General features: G+C 42.9%; 1 protein-coding gene across 1 annotated transcript in view; it reads left to right on the forward strand.

The window, feature by feature from the left end:
- The window catches only part of LOC111146667 (adenylate cyclase 8), a 222,267-nt gene that overhangs the window by 126,196 nt on the left and 74,092 nt on the right, over positions 1–21,979 (forward strand). Inside the window, exon 8 of the mRNA XM_022502313.1 lies at positions 14,347–14,544. Coding sequence (XP_022358021.1) covers positions 14,347–14,544 — 198 coding nt within the window. The remainder of the gene's footprint in view (positions 1–14,346; positions 14,545–21,979) is intronic.

A 21,979-nucleotide genomic window follows, 5' to 3' on the forward strand; every position in this document is an offset into this window, starting at 1 on the left:
ACATGCTGAGCATTTACACTTTGCATCCCTAACTCTTGACATGGTGCAGGTGTTCTGCTCATTGATTTGGTGTCTTGGCTTCCTGAACCCAAGTCTCAGTTACCAATGAGGCTTTCTATGCTCTGAGCCTATGGGTGGAATGAAAGTTAGAAAACAGAAAGCCAAGAAGTTTAAATCCCAGGTGGACTATTGAAAGTTGAGATTGTAATAGCAGAAGTAGGTCATTGAAATAGACCAAAAATTAAAATGTTGACATTTAGGGGAGGGTGTCCAGAAACTGCAAGGTGAGATTATTGGGTGAGTCGTCGACATGGTCATTGGTTCTCTCAGAATAAAGACAAAACATGAGATGTGAATTGAAGACCTAGGAAAATGGTCCTTACATTAAAGATCACATTTCCCTGTTGGTTGCATGCTGTATCTAAAAATCTGTTTGTGGGCTTGAGCTCTTATTCATTTAGTTATTTAATGGGCACTCTGTGTTCTAGATCCTGGGGATCCAGTAGTAAGCAGACTTACTTGCTCCCTATCTTCCAGGAGTTTTCCTTTTAAGAGAATGGGGAATGCAGACAATGAACTAAAACATATAAGTTCTACAAAGGAAGCAGAGATCTATGAATAGGAGGGTGGATAGAATTACTGCAGAAGGATTATGGAGGTCTCTGAAGAGTCTATTTGAGTTCTGAGAGGACTATAGATGCAAATAACTAGAAAAAGAGCTTTGCAGACAGAGAAAACAGCTAGTGCAAAGACCCTGAGGTAGGAAAAAGTTGGGTGTGTTAGAAAAAGCAATAAGGCCCACGTGGCTAGAACCTCACAAGCAGGGAAGAAAGGGGTATGAGATGAAGTTAAAGGAGACAGGAGCAGAGTGCCACAAGGCTGCTGGTTTTAGATTTTATTCCAAGGGAAATGATAGAAAGTTTTTAAGCAGGGCAGGAACATGATCAGATTTAGATTTTTAGGAGATCATTTTGGCTGCCTTCTGGAGAATGGATTCTGGGGGCAACAAAGAGACTGAATCTTAGACTTAAAATTTACAAGAGGATACCAAAGGGTGAAGCTTTCGGGTCATTGTAAAAAGTATTGTGTGAGGTCATTAATAATTTTAACTTGATTTTTATGACAAGAGATAGGCCAGGGGAGGTGCACCTGCTCTTTCAGAAGCAAGCCCCTTCTCAGTGATCTGAGTCCTCAGATATTTTGAAATCCTCAGCCCTGTCCATCCATCCCTTTCACATTCATCCATTCTGGATGGGCATCCCAATCCTGACACTTTGCTATTACTCCTCCAGGCTTTTTGGAAGAATCACCTGGAGAAAAGTATACATTTCTACTTCATTGTATATATTAGTCATTTCTACACTCTAGACTGACTTTGATCATCATTGTTACCATGAAAATAGTGCCAGCTCTGTGAAGACTGAAATCATAGGTAGAATTTTGGTATTCCACAGGACAAAGCAGAACGTGAATGCGCTTCATTGCTAGGGGTATGGCTAAATATCCGCAGCATTGCTAACGCTAACAGAGATCAAGAGTCTGGGGTCGGGTACCATGTTGGGAGTGTTGTTCTTATCCTTTCCATTTAATTTCCATACCAAACTTACAGGGTAAGTGTTCTATGCCTGTTTTACAAATGAGGAAATTGTGATTCATAGAGATTAATTAATTCCCTAGAGAACATGTAACCAGTAATAGCAGGGCTGCAATTAGAACCCAGTTATGTCTGATTTCAGGGCAAACTGCCTCCCCTCTGTGGCCTGAGGATAGATGTTGGGTGTCTACCTTCTACTTTGTTTCTGGGTCAGTCAGACTGAAAACTCTGTGTGTGTGTGTGTGTGTGTGTGTGCGCACGCACATGCACGTACTCATGTACACACAAACACGCACCCTCTCAAGATGGGTAGCCACTGAAATTTAGGAATTTTCTGTGAAAACTCCAGGAAATGACCAGATATTCCTCCAGCTTGTCCTCATGTCCTAGGTAGCATCTCATCCCATGAGTGTCCTGATGTGATCGCTGTTTGCATGGCAAAGCCTAAGATGGGCAGCTGTCATGTCTACCTCATGATAAAATGACAACCCACCATTTGATGCAGTCCCACTTGCAATGGGGAATGTTAAGCCCAGGAGACAAGGAGATGTAGAGGGAGTGAAGCTGGCTGGGCAGGAAGCAGAACAAAAAACCATAGTGGGTTATTGTGTCTTCATCAATCCCATCTGGGACTTTTCTTAGATCCTGCTCTCTGTGTCCCTAGGGAGAAAAGAAAGAATTCTCATCTGATTACCCTGATGATCAAAACCCTCATGTTGACCTGATGATGAGGATCACAGGTTCCTCATACTAAACTGGTTAGTCTTGTAGGTTGTGAGTCTCATGATCCTGGGACAGATCTCTGCTGGACCCAAAATTTGTCCAAATGAGAGTGGGAAGGGCCTGAATGGAAACTCCAGAGAACAAAGTTGGAGCCCTAATTGCTTCACTGACTGCCTTAAGGTCTTGGACAGCCACTTCTCACCTCCAGTTCCCAGTGTTCTCAACTACACCAGAGCAGGTCTGCCTGAAGGATCCCTTCACAACCTTTCAGCACTGGCATTCGTCCATTCCATTTCTCAGTCCCCAATGCATGCTGGGAGTCCATGGCTGTACCAGTAAGTTACCCACACTTCAGAATCCCACCCTCCAAAGAAACACATGATTCACCAGGAAGTAATGAGGACTCCCATTGTTTAAGGTTACCCTAATATAGGAGAATAGTTTAGCATAATTATCATCCAATGAACTGTCTTAAAACATCAATATCAAACTCAGCAACAAGTTAAAGCAAAAAATCGAAAAGGTATTTGAGGTAAAATCTTACCTAACTAGACAATGCAATCTACTCCCTCTCACAGCACTCCAGATAGTTGAGTTTTGGTTATATAAGCTAAACATCATTACAAACATCTTCACACTTCCTCTTCCTTCAGCATCCTGCTTTCAACATGGTCATTGTGTTCTGTTGAGTAGTAGTGATCCCTGGGGTTTGGTTTCTTCACTTGGGTTTCTGCTCTCAATGGGCAGTGCCTGTTTTGTGCAAACGGATGTCCACAAGAACTCTCTAAATTCAATCTCATCTTACCTCTGTCATTCACCTGATGAAACCAAGTCACTCCCCATCAAGACATTCATTTGTTTACTCATTCAGTCATGCATTATTCAGCTGCTCATTGAGTAAAGGCCAGGTGCCAGGCACTGAGCTGGGGGTTGGGGAAAGAGATGAGAAAGGAAATGCAGACTTTCAAAGACCTCATTGTTCCTGGGATCGCCACCAGGTCCACAGCTCAGTGTGAACTTGCTATCTTTATAGTAGGACAGCATTAGAAAAGGACAGAAAAATGAACCAGGGTAATTGGGGAAGGTCTTCCTAAAGAAGTGACTACAAAGCTGAGATCCACAGATACATAGGGGATAGGCCAAGGGTGAGGGAGCAAGACCCCAGTAGGAGAGGGATGGCAAGTCCACCATCTCAGCCTGGGTTTCTGCTGCTCAAGAAGAAGCACCTGCTTCTTCCTCCCAGCCCCCCACCCCAATAACTCTGATCTGAAATTCCCACTCAAGATGCCTGAAATATTGGATATTGGTTTTAAAGAGAAAGAAGGTGTGTTTTCTTAGACCTTACTGCTTCTGTGATAACCTGCCAAATATCTAATTGTCCATATTCAGTCTTGTATGCAGGAAATCACAGGCAGATTTTTCCCCATCTGCAATTTATTTTTAACCATTTTAACATTAGATTAAGTCTTGATGTTCCCTGGACGGGACATCTGCAGGCTTTTTGGGCAGAGAACATGGAGGGCTTTGTCCATTTCCCCGCAGTGCATCTGCACTCTTCCCGTAACATAGCTTTTTCTGACAATGAATCTCCCCAGGCTCTCCTTACCCCTGACTCTGAAGATAGCCTCTGAGCTGAGCCATTAGAGGGGTCTGGTTTTTCACTCTCTTCATACAGGCAAGTGGATTTGAAGCCTTCGGGGAGTGTTGAGTGAATTAAGTAGGCAATTTAATCCATTAACTTTGACTAATTATCCTTCTTTCCTCTGAAGTTCCAGAGCTAGCCTAAGGTGGGAGAGAGAAAGGTAGAGGTGAGCTTGTGGCTCCCGCAAGATTGCAGGCCTGCAAATGTGTGTTGGTTAGTATATGACACACACCCTGTGCTTCCCCAATGCTTAATACCTGGGTGAAACTTTTCTAAACAAACTAGCCGGACTTGACTTTCACCAGGGACTGACTCATTGTTCACGGAGTCACAAAACTGTGGCCTGAGGAACTAGAAACAATGAACACATGGTATCTTAAATAGGAGAAGGTTAATGTGTGATATTTTAAACATATGGAGATATGTACTGAAAGAAAGAACAAAAATCTGGATATTTTCCCCCAACTCCTTTATATGCTTGAACCGGGATCTCAGTTATATTAACCTGCACTAATTTGACCAATGACTGGGATAAGATTCTTCAATGTAAAATTTCTTCATTGAGCTACATCGGATTTTTTCCTCTTTTCGCCACCAAGGATGCTTTTTATTATTTTTACCCAGTGCAAGGCATATGTATGTATGAAGGTTCTTCTTTCAACACAAAACTGTGTTTGACCTGAGTGAGTGTGCACACCCACTTTTTACAGCAGTGGGGTAGCATGTGACATAGCCCAACACCATGGCTGCAGCTCTGCACAGGAAGACGAGGGTTACCATTCTCCAGGGATTTCATTCCAGCCCAGAGCAGACACTTGACATTGCTGGTGGCCTTGACAGCCTCATCTTGGCTATTCATGCATGTGCTTATTTTTACTTCACCTAGGGTCATAAAGGTATTGTCCTGCCTTGTACTTTCTTGGGTATTGATGGAAATTTTTAAAAAGGTTTTCTCACATCCCAAGGTCCCAAACTACTGTTGTGAATTCCACGTGAGGAACCTCTAGGAGGCACCATTGCATTTTTCCTACTCTGTGACACTTTTATTCCCCAAAAGGATCTCCCACCATGACACATAAGGGCTTTGCAGACATTATATGAGTAACATCCACTCAGGACTCCGTATCTCAGAATGATAAATTCAAAAACAAACATTGGCGATAATAATGGGCCAGAAAAGCTAAATTAATGAGACAATTCCACCAAAAAAGTGTATGGCAGAGAATTTAAGAGGAAGTCTCAAAGACATAGCATGACCTGAGTAGCTGCTTTTCTGGGTCCTGTCCTGCCATACCTGATGAGAAGTAAGAGAGGCTGGGTTCTTGAAGGTCAGTAATGGTAGCACCATTGGAGCCAAATTAAGGAAAACATCAATAACCAGACTTAATCCTTTGCAGAAAGGAGTCTGAAAAAAACCTAAGACAGATAAACTTTTTAAAACACCAAGCATGAGTCATTTATCAGCAACTTGCATTTATAATACCTATTTCCTATTCCTACATGAAAAGAGTTACTTCAGAACCTTACTAAAGATAAACGTTTTGGTAATGCTTATATTTCCATTCTCTTCAAATTTATAAGAACACACACATATATACCCCCCCCACAAACATGCCCCAACCCACACACACTTTCATTTTCCCCTGTGGCATTGACATTTCTGAAAAATCTACATCTTAAATGTACACACACACACACACACACACACACAATTGAGTAACTTAGGTCCTGATACATTTGTTGATTCATTTCCTGAGCTTTGTGTATCCATCTTGCTAACCCCAAAGGTCATTTGGTCAGTGCGTAGTGGTTACCTCTCCAGACACAACCTAGTTGACATTTTGGTCCAGTTGTTACAGCGCTACAAGTCCTTTGAGCCACACCTGCCCTGTCACCCTATACAAAAACCATTAATGTTTCAGAGTCTCCCCAACTCATGAGTCATGTCCTGAGCAAGAATCCTGCCTCTCTCCCCAGACTTACCCCATCTCTCTCACTCATTCCAGCTTGACCTTGAGATGAGGTCAGTGCTGGGGTTTATGTATATAATCCACACATCACAACAGATGTGATATTTTAAACATTAAACCTCGATTGGCAGCTTACCTCAAATCATGTGTCTTCAAAGTGACCCCATCTGAACGGTTGTGCCAAGTTCTCTTTCAGCCAGTTCTACATAACTTTAGAGACCTTTTTGATTGAAAATGGCCCAAGTTCAGTGACTCAAGCACAGTCACATTCCCAACCTGAGATGAGCATCTATCTGAGAAACTCAAAGGATATTATCAGAGTAGGAAATCCTGAATTAGCTTAATAGAGGATCAGCTGAAGAGAGCCAGACAAGATTCTCAGGCAGGACAGAATCTGTGTCAGACATCGCTTATCCTTGGTTAACCTGGCTCTGAGGTCTGGGGACAAAATCTGGGATGCCTGTGATTCCCTCTGTGGACCCTGAGCACTCTTATCCTGAAAGCTCTGCCCTGTCACTTCGATTTGTGGTTGGTCTGGAAGTTCGGCCACAGCTGACCATTTGCTCACACCTCATCCAAAGAGAACCAAAACCAGTAAGTGTCCAAGACCATGAGCCTCTGGTAAGATAAACTGAGGCAAGAAACAAAGCATTAAGTGTCAGACAAAGCATACTGGGAAGAGAGCTTAGCATATCTAAGACCTAAACCCCCAAATGAAGAAACTGTCTTAATGATCTGGTTTATCAATATTCGTTGACAGGTCAAGAGTGAGGCTGTGGGCTTCATATAAGTAGCTAGAAAATTCTTCTTGTGGGATCTACCAGAAGTAGGGGGACCTCCCGCATCATTGTTTTAGTCTCTTAATCATAGATTTCAGGACACAAAATGACAAAGGCCAATGAAAGAATTTCATACAATGTTAGTTCCTCATCAAATATATGATCCGGACAATATTTGCAAGCTTTCAGTTCAGCCCAAACCTAGAAAGCAATGATTGTCCAGATTGTCTGGTTCCAGACCCATGTCTGAGTGCTCATGATTGAGGTTTAGGAACCAAGTTCCACATGGTTGCTGGAATTCAGCACAGTCTGACTGGAAACTTCTGGACTATTATTTCAGCAAACAGAATTCTGCCCCCTTGTTATTTCACTTCTTCGAGCAGAAGCTAGGAGTCTATGAAAATTACTGAAATCTTTCCCCATAGCGGTACTACATAGACCTTTCCTGCAAGAATATCTCATTGGCCATTAGTTGGCTTTGTTTGGAGGACAGATTATAGTGACATAAGTATCCCAAATATAAAAAAGAAGTAAGTGTTATCCCTAACCAAATTACTGTCGGGCACGTAATCTGAATGTGATTTTTCATTTTCTCTCAGTACAGATGGGAAAAGTTACAACAATCTTGACTAACACTGCATAACCTCACTTAGGGAGGATGGTTCAGAAAAGAGTCTGAACAAAAACTAAGACAGATAGACTTCTTAAAACACCAAACATGAGTCATTTATCAGCAACTCACATTTATAATACTTATTTCCTATTCCCAGTTTGCTAACACTAACGTTCCTATAAGAAGGAAGAAGTGTTGGGGCGCCTGGGTGGCTCAGTGGGTTAAGCCTCTGCCTTCGGCTCAGGTCATGATCTCAGGGTCCTGGGATCGAGCCCCGCATCAGGCTCTCTGCTCAGCGGGGGGCCTGCTTCCTCCTCTCTCTGCCCCCCTCTCTGCCTGCTTGTGATCTCTGTCAAATAAATAAATAAAATCTCTTAAAAAAAAAAAAAAAAGAAGGAAGAAGTGTTAGCAGTGGGTTCCAGGAAGCCCCATAGGGATATTTTCCCAAGGGTCCCCCAACTCAGTACTTACCAAGATGCCACTTAGAGCCTCCTTCCCAGGAAAACAATAAGTACCACATTCCAGGGAAATCTCTGTTCCCCTCTCCCTAGACTGAAGGGGAAAAAGTTGTGTCTCTTTCAAACACAACAAACATTACCCCCAAAGCCCTGAATGCAAATCATTCTGGATTAGATAACCTCAAACTTTCCTAAGAAGTAAGCTTAGGGGAAAAAAAAACAAAAACAAAAACAAAAAAAAAAACTTTCTTTTTTAAAAAGGCAGGTGCTTTCTCTTCTGGGGTGGGGATCAGGGTTTTAATAAACACAGAAAAAAAAAATAGCCCTAATAGGTGCAGCTGGGTGCTCTTATTCAGGCTTAGTGTTTGTCCCTGGCTATTTCTTCTCACGTTTGGCTGGTTTGACCCAGGAAGTGGGATTGGAACTGAGTGAGGCAGAAACCTCTGCCTTTTGCACAACTCAAACTGTGCAGGTGGCAAGTTTGACATAGAGCTGAAGAGACCTCGAGGGCAGGCACAGGGAGATGCTGCCAGGGAGGCAATGCAGGGGTGAAGCAGAAGGTGGCTGAGGAAGCCTTGGCCCTACTTGCTCCTGAGTGCAGACTCCAGCCTGAGCCTGGAAGCAAGTAAGGTCTTGGGAAAAGATAAAACCTCTCAGCACAATAGGGGAAGGCGCTGAGCCTGCTGGACTTGGCATTGTCTCTGGGTCTTTCCCAGATCAGCAACAACCTGGCCCATACTGTAGGGCCCCAGTCACAAGTGCCTACAGCTCAGTCTCAGGAATGCCATGTCCATCTCCCAGAGGCACTCTCAATGATGACTTCAACCTCCACTTCAGGCTGTCCTGTGGCAAACACTCAAGCTGATGTGAATCCAGGCTTTGGTCTTGGTCATCTGTGACCTCTGGTGCCTCAGTGGCCAGCACTGCGAGATAGCAAGGGGGTGGTGCATTCTCTGAATTCCAAAAACCTGGATAAAACCTCATGTTGAGGGGCGCCTGGGTGGCTCAGTGGGTTAAAGCCTCTGCCTTCAGCTCAGGTCATGATCTCAGGGTCCTGGGATTGAGCCTCGCGTTGGGCTTTCTGCTCAGCAGAGAACTTCCTTCCCTTCCTCTCTCTGCCTGCCTCTCTGCCTCTGTCAAATGAATAGATAAAATCTTAAAAAAAAAAGAAAGAAAGAAAGAAAGAAAGAAAGAAAGAAAGAAAGAAAGAGAAAGAAAGAAAGAACCTCATGTTAACAAGCATCGTAAGGCTGCATTTCAATGATCTTGCTCTTGGCTGGAATTATATTCAACCATGTCTTAATGACTTTTACCTCCTGCTCATCAAATACTAGGCATTTGATTGAATGCTAGAAAAGAAACCACGTTTCATTTAATAAATACAGTTTGCTAAAAAGAATCTTTCCCAATTGGGGTCCACTTGGGAGAGAATAAGAAAAAAAATAACAGAACTTTTGATAGCAAGAGTTTGGAAACAATGCCCTTATTGATGCCCTATATAGGTTCTCAACCTTATACCACTCGTTCATGCACGCAGGCATGCATTCACTCCACACGTACTTATTAAGAACCTACCAAATGTTCCAGATGCTCGAGATTCAGTTATAGATAAAACACAGTGCCTGGCTCTCAAGGGGATCATAGCCTAGAGGAACAGATAAACATAGAGTTAGGCAAACCCCATACACCACAGTAACCGCTGTGCTGAGAGTAAGTGCAGGCTCAAGCAGGTTTTCTGGAGAAGGTGATGTCTAATTTTTAAATTAATTTTTAAAACAGTGGTAGGGCATGCAGCTTAGATGCTCCATGTTCAAAGGCATAAACTAGAATGGGCTGAGTAATTGTTTAGTAGGTCATATTATGGCAGGTGTCTAGGCTCCAACACAAGGTCACATGTCATTTGCATTAGGTCTGATTCTATACACTAGAAGGCAGACATGTGGAAAGAAGTTAATAGAATCTTACTCAGTAATCAGAGGCAGGACCCCAGGTGATGTTGTGAACAAAAACAGGGAAGAACTTCAGACCAATGTTTCCCAAATGATATTTCATGGAACATGTAGAGGTGATTCGAGCCAAAAAGCATTTTGTGTTCTAAGTCTGGAAAATGCAAAGTTTTAAAATCTCACTTCCGCAGAACTTATCATTACCTCCAGTTCAGTAACACGTACTGTGAGTCTCTCAACAAAACATGTCCTTAGTGGCTACGATGGCAATAAACCATAATGGATCCATATTTCCTAAACAGATTTGTCCACAGAACCATTTTGTAAAGAAGCATCCCTTCATTCCTTCATTCAAAACTTGTTCTTTAAACAAGTTTTTTGGACAGGAGTTAACTAGGAGAATTAGTGATGACCTCCCCAGGTGCCAACATTACAACTACATCACAACTACATCATTGGATTTGCAGTATCTCCAAGGATGCTTTAGAGGGTGTTTTGCAATTGGAGTATGTGATCCATAAGAGCTACAATGTTTCTGACTCAACTTGATGTTTCTGGAGCATACACCTCAACCAGAAATCTTACTGGGAAGGATATATTTGCTGCCACAACCTGATGAAGGAATACCAAAGTTTGTGGCCATCCATGAAATGAGAGGACAGTAGAAAAAAATAGATTTTCACTGTGTATGTCATATAAGACAATTCCCAAAGAAAAGTCATGAGCCAAAATGACTGTGAGTTTAAGAGGATCTATGGCTTGCCCCCCCACCACCATTCTGATGCAGTTTACAAAAGCACACCTGGGACTTGTGATGCTGATTTTCACCCGAACCCCCAGATTCTCAGGCAGACCCTATGTTCAGAAACTTGGGAGAAGGGGCTCTGGTTGTCATCTGGGCTTTGATCTGTCCTAAGTTCCTATGAGTAAAGAAGTCATTGAAATGCACTAGGAAAGCATGGATCTCAGCTAGGATAAATCTCAGGGCTGCAGTGCCTTTTTGTGAAGTGACTCAGATATGAGAGGCCAGACCAGTAGCAACCTTTGATGTTTCCCAACATTGTTGCTGCACTTGGACCTCCCAAATATCTGGAAATAGCAGCTAAGGTAAATAAATGAGTATACTACACACTTATAATTGTATATAAGCATAATATGTATTTCAGTTATACGTTGAAACATATATTCAGATATATGTATTCAATTTTGTGTGTGTGTGTGTGTGTCTGTGTCTGTGTGTGTGTGTGTGTGTGTGTGTGTGTGTGTGTGTGTGTGTGTTATTCTCAGGCATTTTCCATTTCATTCCATTTCATCCGTTTGTTTTCCTATTCCTAGCCAACTGCTCAAGTTGTTTACATAAAAGAACAATCTCGACATTTAGGAGGTCAATTGCAGTTGGAAGCCTATTTGAAAGCTTATGCTATTTTTTAATATGATCCTAATCTTGCTCCCACTGCAGCTGTCAATCTCAAAAAGACAAAAAGGCATATTCTATTAAAAACAACTGGTTCCATAATGACTCTAAATCTGCAAATGAGACCCATTACTCATTTCCCCAGTACTATTACAAATGAATCCCCATGAAGTATCAGCATATGGATTTTTGGTGTTGGCAACCATATCCCACTTGGTCAAATCTTAGTGGTTATCACTAATGGAGTAGGAGAGGTCTACCAGATCATCTCAAACCACAGTCACCTCCAAAGCCAGTCATGCTTTATAGTGGTGCATGAGGGGTGAGTGAAAGCAGATGGTTTCCTTCCCTAATTCCAGTTTGCTTGATTTCTTGAGTTAATGCTGGTCTTCCCGCGAGCCTATACACCCTGAAGCTGTGAGGTGGGTACCAGAGAGATTGCTGGTCAAACAGCAGGTATGATGGTCCTATGTCATTGACAAAGTGAACAATCAGGAAAGTGTCCACTGAACACTGACTGCTGCAATAAAATTCTAGGGGTATAACTGCAAAGAATAAAAATAATTGTCTGGAGAAGAAAAGAATTCTCCAGCACAGCACCACAGACATGTTGATACAAGGGCTCATTCCCAGCTCTGAACTATAATCTGCTAGCCATGATGAAAAAGAGAGAGGTGCTTCCAGACTTCTCTTTTATTTGAAGGAGGCACAAAGCTGGTAGAATTTTGTGGGGGTTTGGAAAGCTCTGACAGGTGATTCAACTGGTCTCTGCCTTCAGAAGTGGCCATGATACAGGCAACCAGGGAGGAACACGTATTTCTGGTTTTTGAAAGGACTGCTTATAGGCCAGAATTGATCTCTTGTGACATGTTCACCAGTCCCGATCAGCATAAGAAAAAATGCACAGTTATCCATTAATTTAAATGTATCCAGTGCAAAGGACTGTTCTTTTTTTCCGAAGAGTATAGCATTCTTGTTGAAAAAAAAAAGTCCTTTATTTTATGAAGTGGTGGTCACCTCAGAGAGCTGTCATGGCACTGGTGACTGCTGTTGTAATTTATATAAATCAGTCCCAAAAGTATTTTTGAAATTCCCCTTCTCTGTGAAACACAGAGGTTTGAGAGCCAGTGAAGGGCTAAGGGACTGGGAGAGTAGGTCGGATCAATTTCGTTCCAGGAAGGAAAAGTGAGAAAAATAAAAATGAGAGGGAGAGAAAGAAATACCCAATGATAAAGGTACTGAGCCAATATTCAGCGAATTCCACATCCAGCTGTTCGACCCCAGCTCCAAGCAGTTGCTGGGGGGTGGGTGGGGAGCATCTTGGCATCTCAAAGCCAGAGGGTAAAAGTGCGTCCCCAGACAACAGCAGCATGGGCATTTTCCCTCCTCCTCTCCAAGATGGAGAACTAAATCTTGTCATTTTCCAAACTATGTGGGAAGAATTTCTGGCCAAGAAACCAGTGGGGGTGCACAGTGTGGCTGACAGTGCAGATGCCTTTGCCTTCTGAGATGCCATTGTAACAGCATTTAGTCCCAGGGTCTCAAGCCCTCTGGCCCTGCATGGTTCCTGCTGTTCAATTTTCTGGAACATTGGTCACTGCTTCCTTCTCCTGCTCCAGTTCTCCTCCTCACCTCTCACCCTGCCATTCCTCCCTCTAACATCTATCTTTTTCTCTGCAATAGCCTCCTTGGTATTCAGAGCTGAGATTAACTGCTTCAGTGTCCTACAAGCATGTACCTTACTTTCTTATGTTGGCACATGCAACTCCATCCTTTATCCTGGGGCTGGAGAATGGGTTTCAGTAAATTCTACTAGTGATGAAGCCCTACTAGGGAATTCCTTAGAGACCTTGAATTCAGGTCTCATTAAATATCCACATGAAGGTTAAAATGAAGAGTCTAACAGTACCAGAGGAAGAACCCATATGGAGTGGGCTAGAAGCTCTCTGTGAGCTCAAAGCCCCTGACTACTGGCTCTGGGGTCAGGATCTGACCCCGCTGCGGACGAACTGATGACTCTTGAGCACATGTCTCTGAGGCTCAAGGATACATGAAGGGTTCAGGCAAGAGGGCATCCCAGGTGCTCTGTCAGCTCCTACAGGCTGTCCCTTGATGGCTCCGTCACCTGATCCCAGTCTAGTCTGTGGGCTAAGTGTGACCAGGGTGGGAGGCTGCAAAGAAAAGCAGATGAGGTGAGCGTGTACAGAGAGGAAGGGAGTTTTTGCTTCCTGACTCTACAAATGCCCCTTATCCTAGACTTTTCCCCCAGGAAATCTCCTGGAGGAGGAGATCAGCATCACTGTCCCCGTATCCCTTCGGCTCCAACTCCCACTAGTCTGTCAAAGCAGTTGTCTTAAATTGGAGCTGTGAGCAAGCATTGCATTTGGCTCAGTCCAGCCAGTCGGTGTTATTACCTGCAGCTGAAACAGCAGGAGACAGAGACCTCCGTGTCACACCTGGTGGATCTTCACAAGCCAGTGCTGTTGCTGCGTCCCTGTGACCAACCAGGATGGCCACGCCTTTCCCCACCTCCTGCTGTTTAATCCCTGGGAAATGGTGAGAGGCTGCCGCTGCTTGCATTTTTTTGCCTAAAAGGAATGAAGCACATATATCTATATCAATATATAGATATATAATGATCGATGGAGGAAAAAACATATCTGTGCAAAATCTAACAATCTTCTAATTTAAGGAGGAGATCCTGGCACGTTTGGCTCTTTGTCCATGAGGAATGCCAAAAATTAAAAAAATGCAAGCCCTGGGTCTCCCAGTCTCTCCACCACCATTAAAGGAAAGACCACATGAAAGTGTGGACTCTGCTCGGTGAGAGATTATCTTTTCTGTGGGCTTTCTAGCTATTTTAATTTCTGTTATTTCTGGTGGTTCTCTTTCTCTCATACCAGCCATGTGCCTGGTTAGAGAAAGGGTCTTGGTTAACATCTCCAAGCCAACAACTCTTTAAATACCTGACCAAAGGAATTCAGTGCGCCTACCTAGAGGAAAGACAAGTGTCCCTACTAATGTGATATTTTGTGTTTCTCTGAAGCGAATGCTAATTGATCAACTTCTGTAGGTTTCACTGAATACATCTGCATGCATGGAGTGCTATTACTGTTTGCAATGCAACCTGATCTAAAAACATTGCATTTCTTTTTAATCCAAAGGGGACTAGCAGGTTTATCGTGTTTGCATGTGCTTTCCCCCTAGACTCTGGCTGCCCTAACAAGAAATTCAATAAATCTACTTCCAAACCATCTTGCACAAGCTTTGCATGTCCAGTCTGGGCCTGAGGAAATTAACAAGAGAATAGAACATACCATCGACTTGCGGAGTGGCGATAAATTGAGAAGAGAGCATATCAAGCCATTCTCACTGATGTTTAAAGACTCCAGCCTGGAGCACAAGGTAGAGCTGGGGCTCCACAGTGGCTCTTTTTCTAAAGTTACTTGTCATAAATGTTCGTGGGACCAGAGAGAGAGCCCAGGGGCTGCGGTGTTTGTGATGTGTTTGTCGTTGGTTTGGTTTGGTTCGGTATTGTCTTTTCTTTTTCTCTTTGCAAATCATGAGTAGACTGAAGGCCATGAACGGAGATGCTGGTTAGAGAAAGAGGGCCTCAGCTTTGCTTTTTAAGGAGAAGATAACTAAAAGAACAGAGGAGTTTCCTCGACTTCAAGATTTTTAACCCTAAGGGACATTAGCACTCACTTGCTTTTGCTTTTAGGAGAACTCATGTCAGTTGTAACCCTTGTCACATAATGTATGAGAACACCCAATAACCGGACACAAGCATTAGTGATAAAGACTGCCTTTCTTAGATTACAGATAATGCTTCTCCCATTTTCCTAGTTGTCTGCTGGCTCAGAGGCCCCCTGATGTAGGCATAGTGGAAAGGCAATGGGTGGTGGGTTCAGCATTGGGTTGGAATTTCAACTCCGCCAGTTCCTTGCCATGTGACCTTCAGTAAGTGAGGTAGCCTCTCTGAGCACGAGTTTCTCAATGCACAATGAGGATCATGGATGTGCCTCCTACTTGGGTTATTATGAGAGGCTCCAGGCAACGCCTTGATTAGGTTAAGTGTTCAAAAATGGCAGCCATCACCATACTGATAATAATATTTTCCCATGCATCTCCCCCACCCTAGCTCTAAACTGTAAAGGGTTGTGGGGAGGCAGGCACTGTCCCTGCTTAACTGGGCTGCTCCTCTGCACTGATGGAAGCTGACAGACCTTCCTTGACTGAGCACAGGAGGTGCCTGGCCTTTGCAGGAGCCTCAGGCAAAAACAGCAGGGAATTTGCAAGCAAATTTCAGGAGTTTGATTCAATACTCTGCAAAGCTCCAGTGAGCAATTTTTTTGTTACTTTGCTCAGCTTCCTGGGACATTCTGCTTTCCTTGATTTGGAGAATTCACACTTCTGTGCACATACACCATTCCCAGTGAGTTTCTGTTATTAACTAACTAAAGGTTGCAAACTTCAAAATTCATATCTTCCCCTCTAGTTCACAATTTGAAATGAATTGTGTCTGTGTACTAACAGAGAAGAAACATTTTGTCTCACTCAATACCCTCTCCCCAAATAAAAAGTAGGCTTTTCTTATTTGTAATATATTTAAGGGGCTTGATGTCCAAATTAAATGCAGTTTATATCATGGTTCCCACATTGAAGGAGTTAGGAAGAGCTGTGTGATCTAGCAGATAATCTTCTCAGTTAGCCTGGGTAAATACCTAGGTCCAGAGCTGTACAAAACCCTTTGTTCATTCTTGCTAAAGAAGTACTTGCTTCACTAATGACCTGACCCTGCAGACTGTAGATAATTTTTAATGTGTTTTATTCAATAGCAGCTGCGTCTCATCTGGGGGACCTGGTGTTGGGAGCAGGAGTGGGTGTGGGGGCAGGAGGAGCCACAATGTGTCTGAGGTTGATTTCTAGGTCCAGGAGAGGTTCTTCTAGGAGAAGCAAAGGGTAGCATCCTGAAATGACATGTGGGGATTTGCCCACTGACTGTCCAGCCTTGTACTATCCAACGCTGTCTCTGCCTTTCGTGGGTTCCCCGCAGTAAGGACAGTGGGGCACATCAGAAAACGTTCTCTCCCCTCCTGTCACAGAGACACTCCTCATTGAATCTCTTTCTGAGAGTCTCTCTAGGGGCTGCATTGCTATCAAGCAGAGAATGTATAGTAAGTAATAACCATTAGGTGTTTACCAAGTACCAAGCATTCTTCTAAGCTGTTAGCACAAATTCACTTACGATGACATCTCGAAGTAAGTGTTCTTAGGAGCCTCACCTTACACTTGAGGAAGTGGAGACACAGAGAAATGATTAAGTGGCCCACCCAAACTCCACCGGTCAGTAGAGGGACTTCGATCTGAGCCTTCTGGGAGCCCCCAGGTGCTGCCTGGTCTGTTCACCACACTGCCTCCCCCGAGAGCCCTGGGGCTTGTTCTCTCCCAGGCCCTCGTAGAAAGGCAACAATCCTGTGCTATCCTCATTCACTCCTCTTTGAACTTTGGATGGGGCAGGAGGCAGGGGCCAGGTGCCTTCAAGGCCATAAGGTTCTAGAACTGGAGAATAATGTTCATCTACTCTGTGCCTGGTGTTTATGTGTATCAGTTTATGGCATCCTCAGAGAAACATTGCTATCCTGCTAACAAAAAAAGAAAACCAGCTGTTTAGAGGTTAAATAGAGGTCATAGATCTCAAAATCTGGCTACGGTATTCTGTTGACTCTAAGGTACCATCATCCGTGAGATGCCCCATTTTCTAGGGAGCACTAAGAAAAAAACCCAGTATGGGGAGTCTGGAAGAAACTCCTCCCAGTAAGCTGGGCTTACCCTGCAGGTAAGGATGGACAGAAAAAAATCCCACCCTCACACCCATCCCCTGGGACTGGTTAGGAAAAGAAAAAAAAAAAAAAGGAAGAAGAAGAAGAAGAAGAAAGAAAAGAAAAAAAAAAAGCTCTCCAAGAGTTTAAGCTCCGAAATGGAATCCACATAGCTTTGCCGCCTGATTTCACACAATGAATATAGTCTTTAAAAAACCTGAGGCAGGGAATTGAATGTTAAGTAGTCCCGGGTTGATACTGCCCCCTGCTGACCAGCAGAAGCAATCACAAACGTCTCTGAAAGAACTCAGGGCTTTACCACTCCATGGAGAATAAGATGCATTCTGGTTTCAGAGATCTTTAAAATTGTGCATCATAGGATTGTTGTAATATATACAGCGTCTGTGACTCGAAAGAGCTCTTTCCTCCCACTGCCCTACCACGCTTCTTCAGAGCAAATTTGCTTCCTAGAAACTTGTTTTCTGAAGGGAAAGCAGGAAAGGGAAACGTTGATTTTTACCATTGGAATTTTGTGGGGAAGAAAAGGCTTCATTCTGTTTGAACAATAAGAAGATGTGTGAACAAGGAAATTATTTTTCCCTCTCCACCTTTGTAGTGAGTTAGAGAACATAAAACTCCTTCGAAATGTCATTCAGACATTTTCTGGTCACATTCGCTTATAAAAATGGGCACCTCTACAAACAGTGTCCTGTGAAATAGGACCTTTACTACATCGTGGTGTTGCACAAATACCTGTTAAATGAATGCAGATGCAGGCTAAGGAGCAGTTTAGAGGAGACTGTCTTGACTCCTGGTAAGCTGGTCTCAGGATATTTTTAGAACTCTAAGAGCCAAAAGGCATGAGTCAGTGTTGATATGACTCTGAGCAGTGGAGCTTCAGGAGAGAAGACTGAAGTTCTGCTCTGCTCACATCCTTCCATGTCACTTCATGATGGTACACACGTACTCACACACACACACGCTTGCACACTCACACACTCACGCTTTCTCACACACTTACACCCTGGCACTCTCACATATGTACACACATAAAGGAATCTTTTGAGTTAAGCAGCGTGTTCATGACTCGTGGCATCACCAATATTGTGCAGCATGTGTTCATGTCCCTCTCTGGTCCTCCTCCCTCTCTCCCCTCTCTGGTGCTCTGTTTCTGCATCTGTGAAGAGTCTAACAGCCCCTGGCATCTTTCAGCAATCGATGCCATGAGTCCCTGAATTCCCTATGACCATGGTGACCATATGTCCTGGTTTGTCCAAGGCATTTCTTTTCTTTTCTTTTTTTTTTTTTTTAAGATTTTGTTTATTTGAGAGAGCCCAAGCAGGAGAGAAGGGGCAGAGGCAGAGGGAGATGCAGACTCCCCACTGAGCAGGGAGCCAGACATGGAGCTCCATCCCAGGACCCTGGGATCATAACTTGAGTGAAGGCAGACATGACTGAGCCACCCGGGTGCCCCAAGACACTGATTCTTTCAATGTGATTATTAGTAGTACCTCCCTTCACTTTCAAAACTCACTGGTGTGGATAACAAGAAACATGAGCCCAGGCTTGCTCCTTAACCAGATTAGAATTCATGGTTCTTAGCATCTCTAGTTCCCAGCATCCCCATGAGGACTTCCTGAGCAGGCCTCTGGGTGGGGTGGGGGGCATAATCCAGTCATTAAAGGTCTCCTCCAGGTCCTCCCAAATTTCACAGAAAAATCACCTGCCTTTCTTTAGCCTCAAGCTAAATACTTTCTGAGACAGTTTACAGATCTCAGGGACAAATAAAAAATTAGAATTATGGTAAAAGGGATGTAGAAACATGGCATGTTTGTCAATACCGACAATCATATTGGATTTTTCCCCCTTTCTTACATGTGACTTTTTCTTATCAGAAAAAAATGAATGCATTTTCACTAACAAAAGTTTATGCCCATCACATAAGACAAAAAGAAGAAAGTAACATCTCCTGTGACTTTACAAGCCAGGATAACCACTGTGAACATTTTGGCATCTGTCTCCCTACACTTTCATGCTTGTAATTCTTTATGCTTATCTGTGCAATTTTAATTAAAATGGGACCATTTTGTACATAATGATTTGTGATACAGTGTTAAGCACTCTTTGCTTGAGCTTTTTCCCATATTATTAAATATGCAGTTACAAAATAAATTGTAACTACATACTACTTCATTGTATGTTTTAACCATTTGGGGCTTTTTTCTCACTTTTTCACTCTTATAAATTATAAACTCCATTGCAGTAACCATTGTCTTAGTTAAATCATACACTCATGCTTAATTCTTTCCTTAGGAATAATATCCTAAAAATGGCTGCAAGAGAATGTACATTTAAAAATACTTGATGTGCATTGCGAAATTGCTCTCACAATTGTGCCTATACTTTTAAATTGGCCACTTGGATAAGAAACAGTGTCTCCTTGTCAGTTTGGTTTTTTTTTAATTATTCTTGAGGTTTAAAGTGTACCTATAGATGTTTTTATGTTTTGGTCTTTCTGTTTCTCCTTTTGTGGTTTGCACATTTGTCTTAATTGTCATCTTTCATTGTGGTACTCACCTCAGTGTTATTGATGTGTGAGTATTCTTTATGTATATAGGGAGAGACTTAATCCCACAACACTTACAGGAAAGGGGTATTTATCAGCCTCTGGTCCTCATTTCTCTTTTAGAACAAGGCTTTTCATATATTTATTATTTGTGAAGCTTAGGAGGGCGAAGGCAATTAATTACAATTACTTATGGATGTTTCCAGGTCAAATAAACCAGCCCAATACCTGTAGTTCCTGAAGAGAGTTCAGTAACATAGGGACACATACTTGGATGGACTTTGAGAAGCTTAGTTTTTGAAAACAGTATCGCCATTTCCAAACGAGTCAACTTCCTCATCACGAGAAAGGTTGGGCTATGTTTAATATATACTTCAGAACTGTTTTATGGGAATTTATGCTTTTGGTGTGAGCATTTTAAGAAGCTAAGTACTGAAATCAAACCATATCCATGATGACCAGATTTCCTTCTCTTTTTTTCGATGCTGGCATCCTTTAGCTAAATTTCAAGATGTTTTCTGTTGAAAAAAAGCCTCCTTATGTGATTGTGAAAAATTTTAAGGATAAAAAGCCTCTTTGTCCCAGACTGATATTTTTTCAAGTAGAATGACATTTGGGGACCTTGTTGTTAAAAATACAGGTACCCACCCATCACTCTGTCCCCAAGATTCTGATATTCCAGAGGCTTACAGAGATGTAATCCAGAGATTACAGGAATCTAGGATTTCTTTGTCCCAAGTTGGTGGCCAACCTTCTCTGTCCTTGGCTGTACATTAGGATTTGGGGTTGTTACTTGACAAACACCGTCAGAGATCAGGTCATATCAGAAGGTCCTAGATCCACACTGGATGTCAATATGACCTCAGGGAATGTCTCCATAAGGCCCACAGTGTTCCTAGGAGCTCAGACTCTAGAGTCAAGCTGACCTTGGTTCAAATCCCACTTTGGAAATAAAAGTGGGTGCAAAGAATGGTTAATGAATTTATGGGTCATGAGTGGGTGCTGACACGTTGAGAGCCTTCCATCATGCAGGTGGACATTCATGTATCTCCTTGATCTCAAAAGTGCCCAGTCTTTGTTAAAAGACAGAGAAAGAACATACACCTGATTACTGGGTAGACATGCTTGAATCCAGTTCCTACCAATTACTGACTGAGTGACATAGAACAAGGTGACCTCACTGAGGGGATAATGATCATAATACCTGCCCCTTCACTGGGTTGTTGTGAAATTCAGTTAACATAATACTCATGGAATAGATGTTTGAATAAAGGCAATAGTTATTCTTTTCCCTTTCCTTGTGATTGATCCTATGTCTGTCCATATCTGGGCCAGGCTAAACCCTCACTTAACATAAATCTCAGACATATAGAGCTTCCATGAAGAGATGACTTCATTAAAAATGGTGGGAAGAAACAGTGCTCCTGTGGCTTGTATACCAGGGTCACAGCCTTCGCAAATACGTAATCACATAAGAACGTTATGGTGCATACTAGCCAAGTACACACGACAGCCCACTGCGGGAGGCCTTCCTGGCCCTGCCTCCCAGTCAGAGCAGAAGCAGCAGCCACTGTGGTCCCCTGGGATGTATGTAAATATGTAAAAGTCATTCAGTTGTCTTTTCTCTAAATGATTTTATTATTCCAAATTCTCTATTATCACCATCTTCCAAATAAGATGAGAAAGATTGGCTCTCTTTAAGGACATTTGGTGTTTGATTATCCCTAAAGGCCATGCCCTTCTTTCTAGGAGACCAAGCCAGCTCAGGATTTTAGATTTCACAGATAGGTGTCTTTATGCTCCTGCAAGGACTGTCCTTTTGTCCGTGCTCATGATCCCTGGGAAGTCCCTCCAGCCCAGTGCAGAGCATTTGCTGCACACGGACTGCTTCAGACATTCACCAGGGCAGGTGCTGTCAGAAGACAGAAAGACGTGGCTTCCACTCCCTTCAAACTCCCACTCCCGCTTGTGATCTCGGGCAAGTCATTGAACTTCCCATCCCCACAAGGCTGCTGTGCAGATGAAAGGCAGATAACTCACATGGAGTGCCTCGAGGCAGCAGTGTTGCAAAGACACTGACATTTGTTGATCGCTTGCTACTCTATCAGGCCCTACCATAAGCATTTTATATTTGTTACCTCACTTAATTTTTACAGCAGTCATTTCATGTAGGTATTATTGTTTGATAAATAAGGGAGGCTCAGAAGGTTGGAGTAACTTTCTCAAGGCTCAAACATATAGAAGATAACAGAGCAGGGATTCAAATCTAACTCTTTTACCCAAAACTCAGATTTTTTTCTACCACACTTTGTAAGAGCTTATTAATTTTAAGGTGTCTGCTTTTCACATAGTTTGGAATTGTGTTGAGGATGAGGCTGATGGGGTATGCCAGAGGGATTATATAGCTATGCATGTGGCAAATACCTTGGAGGCAGGGAAAAGAGCAAAATTA

Source organism: Enhydra lutris, unplaced genomic scaffold (assembly GCF_002288905.1).
Source record: "Enhydra lutris kenyoni isolate GAN:26980312 unplaced genomic scaffold, ASM228890v2 scaffoldscaffold14, whole genome shotgun sequence".
Lineage (NCBI taxonomy): Eukaryota > Metazoa > Chordata > Mammalia > Carnivora > Mustelidae > Enhydra > Enhydra lutris.